At 41.3% G+C, this 11890-nt stretch overlaps 1 protein-coding gene across 3 annotated transcripts in view; it reads left to right on the forward strand.

Annotated features, from left to right (window-relative positions):
- The first annotated feature begins 1075 nt into the window (after positions 1 to 1075).
- Positions 1076 to 11890, forward strand: part of ahnak (AHNAK nucleoprotein) — a 32901-nt gene continuing 22086 nt past the window's right edge. For 2 of the 3 annotated variants that reach the window (XM_058649495.1, XM_058649498.1), the window contains exons 1-5: positions 1076 to 1331; positions 7978 to 8040; positions 11203 to 11256; positions 11372 to 11525; positions 11642 to 11868. In XM_058649495.1, coding sequence (XP_058505478.1) covers positions 11372 to 11525; positions 11642 to 11868 — 381 coding nt within the window. In that variant the 5' untranslated portion in view covers positions 1076 to 1331; positions 7978 to 8040; positions 11203 to 11256. Of the gene's footprint in view, positions 1332 to 7974; positions 8041 to 11202; positions 11257 to 11371; positions 11526 to 11641; positions 11869 to 11890 lie in introns of all 3 variants that reach the window. The other variant, XM_058649496.1, reaches the window with a different exon arrangement.

An 11890-nucleotide genomic window follows, 5' to 3' on the forward strand; every position in this document is an offset into this window, starting at 1 on the left:
GCATGAGGCTGCACCCATTATGACTCAGTGTGAATGGTTCATTCACCCTGGTTACTTTGACTGGCCCTGTATTAGAGCTTGTGACTGCATCGCCTATATCGCTATTTAAAGGCTAAAATGTGCACAGGGCAATACAGATATATGATATATGATCCTGGCTATTACAAAGTAATGCATGCCGGGGCAGATATTATATTATTTCTACACACAATTACCTCTAATTGCTAATTTCATCTGCAGACGTTGTCATAAAAATAGGGAGTACGTAAAAGCGCACTTAAAAATGTTACCGTTTTACATCCACGGTTCATTGTTATAAGACAATGAAACAAGCGAATGACAAAAAACGAAAAGACAAAACTGACACAGACAGAAAGTCGTGTCTCATAAACAGACATTTTACCCTCTGTATGTAAGTAAAGGACTCTCTGCTGAGTCATTTTGTTAATGATAACTTTCTGTCCGTTTGTGTGGAGTAATTTAATGCCGTAATAACATGTTTATATCATTGTCTATCATATGATTCCCATTTTGTGGCCTGCTGCCCCTGTGCACTTCATTCTTATCCTGCAATCTTTTAAGATTTCTATCTTATTTAAATAGACCGTGGAATGACGTAAGCATGATAGAAGAAGATTGTGTCAGCTGAGCGAAGTGTGGTGTGTCATGTGTCTTGAATTTGATTAAAACAGTAATACAATATTGTATCACGACTTTGACGAGTCATTATGACAAAACAATGTCTATGTTTTTATGTCTAAAAAACACTGGCTGCTTGTGATAAATGTAATTAGGGTCCGAGCCACACACGGTGTATGATGACCCTATTGAAAGTGTACTGTTTATTTCTTATTTAAATTGAATATAAAGGGGTTTTAAAATGAGTTTACCTTTGTTTTTTGGGAAGCATTAGTTGCTTTTCCTGATGCAAGTCGTCTGAGCTCTAGATGTGAAGCAGTGGGTGGTCCCACGGCTGCTGAGGACCACTCCCTCACACTGGTTCCCTCCCCTGCATTCCCCTCCTTCTGCAAACCAGGAGCCCTACCCAGCTCCCCGTCCAACCACTCTGCTCAGCCCAGAGGATCAGCCACACAGAGAAAAAAAAAGCCAAGTTAAAATCAACTCACATCAGAGGAGGAAGGGAGGGAGAGAGCGGGGTGAAAACGCCCTGGAAAGTTGGTTGATCGAGAAAGAAGTGACAGAATCCTAACAGACTGCAAAGCTGTGGGTGGAAGAGGTGCTCTTCTTGGGCTGGGTAGAACGGGAGAGAACACGTTTTCCAGGATGCTCAGGGAAGTGTGAGGCTTCTTGGGCGCAGGGACTGCGCACAGGTAAAGATGCACTTTTTTTTTTCAAATTGAAGTGAAATTTGTTTTTAAAACTGTGCTGCTGGACTTTTCCCCCACCTCCCCACTGTGCTTTGAATGTATTATTGTATTATTGAAGTTGACCAAGTTTAAACCAAGTTTTAAAGTTAGTTGCAAAAGTTGTCTGAGTTATTCCAGTGGGCACATGTGGGAACACTGTGAATGAGTGGCAAGATTACAGTGACTTTGTCCTATTTTACGACTGGTTTATCTCCTGTGGTATTTCCCTGTGGATACGTTTTGCTGGGCAGTTCAACTGTATGAATCCAAAATAGTGTCATATTACTTTGGATTGGTTTTTGCTGTAGCCATAAAGTTGTGTGGGTGACATCATAATGTTTAAAAGCGGGTTTAAAGTAGTGTAGCACACAAGCAGTGGGTGTGTACCCTCAGCCACAGCGTGATTGTAGACTTGACTGGAGTTGCGCACTTCACTTTTCCTTTAACTGCACACAAAGGCTGTTAATCAAGGCGTGAGGTCACTGTTTTCGAGCAAATTTAAAGAACCCCCGTGAGATTTTAGTGCCTTGCAAACATATTACAATTAGAAAAGCTCACTTTTATTTACCCTTTATTTGTGATGTAATTGTGCAAGATGATTCCAGTTTTTGGGGATTACAAATCCCAATTTTTTTTTTAAAAAGCAACAACATTAGAATACCCCACACACTAGATCACACTTGAATAAAAGAAGAAGTGGCATAAGAGTTGCGAAGTTGTGTGCATTGACACTGTTGAGCAGATGCTTCTCTTATCTAACACTTTTTTTTGGGCGTTAGAGCTTAAAAATGTAAAGGTACTTCCCTATGGGACCTTGCAGCTACGAGCTTGGGTGTGGATTCCTCTCCTTCACCTCACTCCACCCCCTTCTTTTTTTTCCCTCTCCCTTCTTGCTCTGCTGTCTCCTCAGAGAGGCACACCCTTCAGAGCAAACGCAAAAAAAAAAAGAGAGAAGCCCTTACACGGTTATACAGCGCATGCCTCCAAGCACTTACCAGGGTGTTCCAGCAAAATGAAAAGTTTTAATCTTAACTTTTGTTAATTGTTAATTATCAGTCAATGTCACTGAATTTTGAATTCGGAAAATCGCATACATGGACGTTTCAGTGCATTCTCTGGTGGAATGTGGTGAACAATCTGCACTCTTTCTCTCCACCTAATATTGTACAAGCGACTGCTGCTTTGTTCTGATACGTGCCCTGTTGTTTAAGCTTTCTATTTAAAAAAAAAGAAACGTTTTTTGAGTGGAGTGTGCATGGGAGTCGAGTGGGGAGAGGAGGAGAAGGACGGAGGAAGATCAGGAAAAGGAGCCAGGCAGTGAGCTAGTATGGGGGGAAGGGAGGACGGGGGCAAGGGGGGGGGAGTAATGGAATGTAGTGGTTTGGAAAGACGACCTAATTGAAACCAGGCTTGAGGCGTAGAGGGGGCCTGAAGATTTCACACATTTGTAGAAAGAAACAGATACACTTTTATAAATTCTAAAAAGTAGCCACATGCATATATATATATATATAAATATATATATATATATATATATATATAAAGCATACGCGGCATCTCCCCAGTTATCAAATCATCGCAGTCTGGATTGAGTTTGACGTGATATATTTGTTCAAGTTCAGACATAAGTCGATCCACACAAAGCCCTTTGTTGAATCTCACTTAAAAGTCAAATTGCACCGTACGCAGTTGCCTCTCCGCCAAAGCTCCATCCAGCCACACCCAACAGTCATTTTCAGTCGGGGTGTGTTACCTGTTTGTTGCCGCGCTCCACAACAGGTTTGCTACGGCACACACACTCCACTAACGTTTTATGCCTCGCAGCTGTGGATGTCAGGCATTCCTCAAAGTGCCCTCCTCAAGGTGATTGTGACACAGGGTGTTTGGAAAGCCAAATGGCGACACATGGCGAGAAAAATCCTTGAGTGCCAGGTTGTCCTTTAAGTTCTAATAATGTGTAGTCTAATTAAAGAAAAAGGGAAAGGGAGTGGACCTTTAAAAGAACAAATATGTGACTAACTTTGAAGTGTTGAAAAATGTGTTGTTTACTGTGTGTATCTTTTAACAGGGCCTCATATTGGCCTGAGACCAGTATGGTTTATTTACACACACTGTGTGTCTTTCTTCAGCAGCATAGTGGCGACATTACTACAAGCTGTCACCACAGTGAAGCTCTGTTGATAAAGTTTTGCTTAATTATTGCGGCCGGGATCCCGCTGCGAGTGCCTAGTGATTTTATTTGCCACCCACGTAACAAACCGCCTGTCTGGCCGTGTGGAGGCCTCCGTTCGAGCGTGTCACAATATTTAGCGCAGCTCTCCACCCGAGTCACTCATTTTTCTTGCCCTGATGAGTGACAGCACAGACGAGAGGAGCAGCAGCGTTGCTCACGCATGCCAGTGTGAAACGGAAAGAAACTGCTCTCTCACTCACTTCCTCTCCTCATTTCCGTATGGGTTTTTTAGAGGGAGTGGTCGGAAGGGGGGACAGTTTGGAGAGGTACAAAGAGGTGGGCGTTGTCAATAAACCGGAAGAAAGTGATGGCAATGACGCTATAGGTTCAAAAAAAGGGATTTAGAAACACCCTTAAGTCCCGCCCTTGAGATTTGGTCAATTGTGAATTTGTTGATATGAAACCGTTCCAGGCGTTTAATTTTCCTCCAGCTGCAAATAAACATTTAACTGCAGTGTGCGATTTAGAGTCTTTCTAGGCAGGCCTCCCAGCAGCCACTCCCTTCTTATCCATCCAGTGCTGCTTTGGAATGTTTCAGCATGTCTTCCCTATGCTGCGTGGAGTGCCTATCATGAGCATTGACTGCCTTGTTGTTGAGAAATTGGGATTTGAGAGGTGTGATGACACAGTCATCACAAGTCTCACATAATACCCCCGCCAGTCACACCCTGCCAGTCACACCCATGCAAGGGAATAATAAAAAAAAAAGGTTGTAAATCATTTTTCTGATAAGCCAATAACTCTCATCGATGCTCAGCCAAATATCTATTCGACGCAATTATCCAAAAAAGTCTTGCGTAACTGTTGCTGTACTGCAAAGCCTAGCATCAGCTCACTGTCTGACTCGCGCCCCAACCCCCAAAGACCTTGCACGAGGAGTGACATGCAGCATCTGTTAGAAAATCTCACTTTGGAATAGGGCACCCAAAATGTCAATGCAGCACGGCATGGAATGTAAATTTAGAGATACAGCTTTGTTTTGGGCTTCCTTTATCTTGCACAAGACGTTCAAGGTTGGCACTTCAGACATTCCAACGCTTTTGTGGTCTAAACAGCTCTATAGTTTTGTAATTGCTAAATGCGACTGTGAGGTAGACTATTGTCCATCTATACTTATATGTGTTGCTATGGTTTCCATGTAGCATTCACCTTCCTGCACCATTAATTGACTAGGAGTTGTAGTTCTGTGGCAGTGGTGCAAGACTGACGCGAATCCTGACCAAACTGTTCATATAAACTGAAATGAAGTTTGACTCTGGACTATATAAGGTTTTCTATGAATGACTGCAGACCTCAAATGATAATGTGGATTATGTGCCAGTTGCTCTCTCTCTCTCTGTGTTGTGTAACTCAACATGCCATATATGTCCAGGCTATGCTTTTTCTTCATTTTTTTTTTTTTTTTATCACTTTGTTGGTTGCTTAATATTTCTGCCTGTAAACTGCCCATTGGAACCAGACCAGTCTTACTTCAGACCTTCAGCTTTGATCCAAGTGATTTGCTGAATGTTCTGCAAAAATGTTTTGCAAAGGTTACGATGCAACTTGAGTTGGTAAAAGGACTTAGTTAAAAACTCACATATGGAAAAAATCAATTGTATTCAAATTGAGATCCTTCCTGACTGGATGCCCAGGGATAAAATTAAAGAACAACGAGTAATTATGTGAGTAATGGCTGTCTGGCTCTTACCACCTTGTGCAGCTTGCAACCTTTAGTCTGCCGTCCATTTGTGAGCGTGATCATTAAAATACAGTTCACTCGAAAAATCAAGATAGAGTTGAGTTGTACTTGAGATGTAACATTATTCCTGGTTTTATTTGTGAGAAGAGTGTTTTCAGGGTTTTCATTAGTTTTTTCCACTTGGCGCTCGACTCCTGCCAAAGTCACAATGGTTTAATCAGCACCAGGCCAACTCGGCGTCAGTGGGCAGGCTTTGGTCTTCTGCAGGAATTGTGGTTTGGTTTAGGGCTATGTGGACTACGGAGAGCAGAAAAGAACAATTTATCTTGACGTGCATTCCTTTTTATATGCGTCACACATGCATGACCTATCTGCCTTTTTGAGGAAAGTGTGGCCCAGCAGTGTGGCCTGCTGCTTTACTTTTATCCGTTGTACTTGCTGCGTCAAACTACAATATTAAGAGTGGAATGGACAGTCTATTTTGTTTTGACAGCAAGACTAATTTGGCCACTACTCCTTTCTCTCTTTCCCCTCTGTGCATTGATGCCTTTTCATTTATTCGTAATCAAATCTTTTCACTCACCAGCACCCCTGTGGCTAATTTACTTATAATTTACCTTTAATTATTGTCACACAGCTCCTGCTCTATGTTCACCAAACTAATTGGATTTGGCAATCAACAAGATAGATTGACTACAACCAATTTGATCAGTTTCCAGTGTGCCGTGACCTACTTAAAAATAAGACAGTCAAACAAACACTTTTGTGCTTTATGTGCAAAGAGGAGTTAACGCCTGGGGGTGGAGTCCAGGGTTGGAAATGGATAGTGAGGTGAGGCGCAGTGTTTCCCAAACTTTTTATTTGGGGACCCACTCTTTAAAGATGACAAACCCACTCCATTCACAACATAAATTGTGACAAGAACAACTTCCAAGAGACTAATAAGTGAATCCCAACACCATTTCATGCATGTTATTGAAACATACACACACAAATTGCGAGTGAAAGGCACAAACAAACCTCCCGCAACCCATCTGTTGACTGGTGAAGAGCATTGTTTGTCGCATCAATCAAATACCTAGGCGGAGCCCGCTAAAATAAGGTATGGTAACAAAGGTGATATGGATGAAAACCCAGTCTGGTGTTCAATCTCAGCAGTCGTTGGAGCTTTTCACGGTACCATTATGTATGATTATCTATCTCGAGTGAATGTGGTGTTGTTTATTTGAGCAGAACCTGGAAGTGGGAGGTGGGCACTCACGCAGGGGTGCAGAGTGGGAGGCATTGAATAAAGCTAGTGTCAGAGTCAGAGAGAAAGAGGACATTTCTTTGGAGTTAGTCACTGTGGGGAGAGGCTGGGCTCTCTTCCAGCTGGCCTGACGGCTCTATCAAGGAATGTATGTGACTGGAGGCCTGGGTGGGGCTGTGCACTGAGCTTCCCTGTAAGAACAGCACAGAAGCAAAAGGATTTCATTTGCCTTGTGGACTGTGGCATGGTATTCCCACTCTTCATGATAGCATGTGTTTTTATTTCCCTTCCTCACTGGTGGTGACCATAGTTCACTGTAATGTGTGTTTATGTATGTAATCTCACCAAGGTACATTGAGTACAGTGTGGCGACCTATTCCTCATCTTGTATGTTTACTGAGACAGTAAAAAGTATTAGTTTTCACTTCACATCCTCCTTGTTTAGTTTTTTACCTTGTGCATTGCTGCCATAGGTCACTTCTTACTCTATGTCTTAACCAAATGACATGTTGACCAACATGGCTGACTAATGAATGAGTCTCTGTAACCAGAGTATGTGCTCGAGAGTGTACACAGCTGCTTAGGGATAACACAAACATAATGACACCTACATACTGGCTGGCATTTATCACAGCGATGTCCCATCCGATTCAGCACAGAAAGACAGTCACCAAGCGTAAACTCGAAAGCATTTTATAAAGCTTGACAGCAATGGTGCTGTTTTGAAAAGGTTGCGTTTGCTCACTTTCTCTCCACTGTGTTTAGTGTCTGTTACAGTTATTTAAGGCCTGGCTGTTTAGAAATGTGTCAGTGCCTCACAACACAGTTATTTGGCATACATTTTACCACAGTAATGAGCACTTTATTTTATTGAACATAGGGGGCTTGTGGGGGGGAGGATAATAATGGCCTGTCTGAGAAGAATCCTTCTGAGGGACATGTTCCCACTGGTAGATACCTGTATGTACACATCAAGTGTGGTCGTGTTGTTGGTGCAATGACGAAGGCTTTGCTTCGCAATATGTTGAGACTGAGACTGACCAACAAGAAGTAGAAGAAAGGTATTAGCAGCCTGATATACAGGCACCTTGGTTAAACAGTGTGCTACTCTGTATGTCTACCTCCTCTTTCTGCAGCTACACCAAAGAAGCATGTGACTTTATTTACCTAACGGGAATGATATACATATTACGTAGTAGGGTAAATACTACTGCCTCTTGATGGTTAGTTATTAAAGCTTCTGAAGGATTTGATTGACTGTTTGCAAATATGCACATGCATACGTGTGATGGCACACATCTGTCAAACATTCACCTTCAACATGAAGATATTATGCTAAATGATGTATTATTGTTGTTTGTATTGCCTGTGGTTCATTTATAATACATTTAAAAAAAAAAAAACTGAATTAAGTTAACCCATTTTTTTTTCTTGTATTTGTCAGCAGAAGTCAAGAAAGACAAACCACATCAACAGACTGAAGCCCTTGGCATTGCTTGAGCGATCCAAGGTAAGTTTCTGTGAAACAAAACATCTACACACCATATCAGTGTTTCTGAGAAGTTGTTTTTTTTTTGTCACTGCACATCACTCCACTCCAAGGCTATGTAGTTACTCTCACATTTGAACAGCCTGCTACTATACGGCCAGCCGCCAATCATCTGTTGGAATGTTTGTTGCAAAGCCTTCTTTGAACCTGGTAGGTCATGCCAGTGTCATTCAGCTGTGAAAGGCCTGTCTTGTGGAAACCTGACACTTTGCTTCTTCTGCCCCCCATGCATGCTGCTTCTTGCATCCCTCTTTCATTCTCTTGTGACCACCTGTTCTGCCCGAACCCGTCTCTGCGTCGTACAAAACAACATTGCCAAAAGCCTGCCAAGCTCACAGTGGTAACTCTTTGTCATCAAATATATGGAGGGTTTATTACTTTACATTGGAAGGGCAATGCCTGTCCCAAAGTACACGCTGCCTATCGAAATTCCTCTTTGGTTGCAATCTGGTCTAGAACTATTTTTTCTAAATGATAGTCAGCAAGTTCTTCTATCTCCTGTCACCCTGATATTCTTCCTGCCCTCATTGTCACTTTGTCCTTCAAGTATGGCAATATATCAAATTTAAAGACAAGTGACGTCAGGGTCGTCACTCACATACAAAAGAAACAGAGAAATGAAAAGGGAAATAAGGACAACTGGTAAATTGTGTTGTTGCTTGATAGCTTTTACTGTAAGACTGTCTGCCTGTCTTATGATCCCAAGAACAGAGGCTTGCTTCATTTACAACCCAACCCATGTCTGATTATGGGATCTTGGTGGATTATATCTGGATTCATAATAGTTGATGCAATGTCATCGCATATTCTACGCTTGTTTAAACCAAGTTTAATCAAGGAAAGGGATGGTATCATGTAAATACAATGCCAAACTCAATGTCAGTGTTGACAACTTTATAGTGATAGCCCCAAATGTTTTACTTGGCCACTGACCTCTTATACAGAAACTTGCAGGCCAATATTCCACAAAAGCATTCTACAACCATTATTCCCATTTTCTCGCTTTCTGTCTTGCTCACTCTCTCTCCGTCTTCTCCTTCTCACAAAGTGCTTTCCTTTCCTTTCATATTGCTACATGCTGTGGCTCCTCCCCGCCAGAAATATGCCAAAGCTGTGAGAACAGGGATGGCCTAAATAGATTGCTGTATCGTGGAGATGTGTGGGAAGAAAAGGCACACAGTCACCTTTTGAAATAAAAAGGTGATCATTAAAATTCACAAATTGATTGGCAGGGAGGTTTCTGCTCACTTACGTCACTTGGCATAAGCAATGTTTTTCTTTTCTCATTAACTGGGTGATAAGAGGAGGTGGGTGTGTCAAACAGCTGCTTTTTAACCTATGAAGAATTCACATGCTTTTGGTTCAGTCTAAATTGTGATATGCTGGATCTTTTTCCTCTGTAAACTGCCTAATTTGTCCCCACTTGTAAGCCTACTTGAATGTATAGATGATGTATTATTTTTATTTCAGTCAGCAAATGTTCTGTATCATCTCACTTTTTGGCATTCCTCTGTTGGGGTACCTAGCATAGTCGTGGGACCTAAATGGTGGAGCTAGATGTAGCAGTGTTTACTTAATTAAATGTATTGGCAGGCTTCACTGTATCATGCTGGTCTGATGTCACAGTATTTACATAACAGATAGAGCTATTGCTGTCCGGCTTACACACCCCTTGTGGAAATGCAAGCCAGATTAGTATTCATTGCTCCAAACCATTTTGGTTTGATTACTTTTGCCGTTGTGGATCTGCAAACTGTCTTTGAGAAAGAAGCTAAACCTTTAATCAGTCCAGATTTTTGTAAATATGATTTGAGAAAGTGGGTCACGGGGCAGCTAGCACTGTTGCTAGCAAGAAGGTCCAGGTTTGTTTCCGTTCAACCAAGGGCCTTTCTGTGTGAAGTTTGCATGTTTTACCTGCATGCACGTGGGTTTTCTTTGGGTTCTCCGGTTTCCTCCCACAGTCCAAAAACATGCAAAGGTTAATTGGACACTCTAAATTGACTGTAGGTGTGAATGTGAATGGCTGTTTGTCTCTGTATGTTGACCCTGTGATGAAGTGACGATCTTTCTAGGGTGTTCCCTGCCGTTCGCCCTCTGTCAGCTCCAGTTCCCTGTGACCCTCATGTGAAGGATAAAGTGGTAGAAAATTAATGAATTTGGGAAAATAGGCAAATGCCAAACAAATGCAATAATAATAATAATAATAATACATCATATTTATATAGCGCTTTTCTGGACACTCAAAGACGCTGAATGTGAATATGTCAATCATTGTCGTTTAGGTAGAGACACGTGGTCTATACATTGTACAGGTTGTGGAGCGCTAGGAGTATTGAAACAATGGATTGTCAGTTCTGAATATGAGAATAACAGCTAAACAGCATGTCTAAGGTGAAATATCCTTGCAATGTTTACAAATATTTTTACTAAAGTGTGCATACATGTATTGAATTGTTGGCATTATTGTTTGCTTACAGAAAAACATTCTTTATTATGACTATCAAAATCCATATCTAATAACACAACAATGCTTTTGTACTGAGTGCACCTTGAAGCTGATCAAATTTGGTACAGTGATAGACACAAATACAGTGATCACATATGGTCAACCTTGACTGAAATGCATTGTGTGTATAAGCATATGCAAATGTGTGTTGTATTAGAATTCTATTTTTGTATGTTAATGAGAGAGCATGCAGCAATGTATTGCTGTACACTATGTCTTAATATGTGTGTCTGAACGCTGTGTTTTCCTACACATGGCAGCTATAATGATTGCTCTGTATTGATACTGGAGCTGGGGTGTAGGCACAGGGTCAGGCAGCTTTTCTAAGGGTGTGGTCTGAGCTCAACAAAATTTCAAAAGCATAGAGCTCTGAGAGGGAAGGGAGAATAATGGTTTGGTTTAGAAAAATAGAGCATGTGTTGTCTCACAGGGTTGTATCGCCACCTGATGTTCACAAATGGGTCTTACAACCTAGACCTATTTTAGCTCACACACATACACACACACATTTATATATTATATATCCTATATTTTTCTTTATCTTAGTATTTTGTGAATATACAATTGTATAATCCTGTGTGTTAGGATTCGGTCTAATCTCTGTTTTATTTATGTAGGAAAACCAAGATTTTTCCATCACAACTGAGGCCAAATAGAGAAGAGCAAAAAAGGTATTTTTTTTTTTTTTAAGACCCTTGTATTTCACATATACAGCACAAGCACAAGTTTTTCAAAAAAGACATTATTCTTAATTTTGAACCAATTATTTCAATTGCTATGTTATAGATGGCTGAAGAGGAAGAAACCAGGGAAGTTCTTTTCCCAGACTGGGAGGGTCCCGACCAAACTGGCTTGACAATTGAACAGACAGGAGGAGAGATCTTTGTTAAGGAGGTCAAAGGAGAGTCACCTGCGGCTCGGTCTGGAAAAGTATATGAAGGTAATACATTTTGCCTTGTCAATGTCTTTGAACAATTATCAATTATTTTAAAATGAATCGATGTGTAAAATGTTTTTTAACAGACCTTTTTGTTCTTGTCACCACTTAATTCACAGGTGATCAAATTGTTGGTGCCACAATTTACTTTGACAACATGAGCTCAGAAGAAACAGCAGAGCTACTGAAGACACTGAACCGCCATAAGGTTGGACTGAAACTGCAAAACAGAGGAGACAAATCCCCTCTCTGCTCGCCTTTGGCCACACCATGTCGCTCACCAATGGGTACACTGACATGGGAAGGGAAGACGCGATTTGGAGGATCCAGTCCAGACATCATCCTTGTTAGTTTTTTTTATTATTGTA

This window comes from Solea solea, chromosome 14 (assembly GCF_958295425.1).
Source record: "Solea solea chromosome 14, fSolSol10.1, whole genome shotgun sequence".
In the NCBI taxonomy this organism is placed as follows: domain Eukaryota; kingdom Metazoa; phylum Chordata; class Actinopteri; order Pleuronectiformes; family Soleidae; genus Solea; species Solea solea.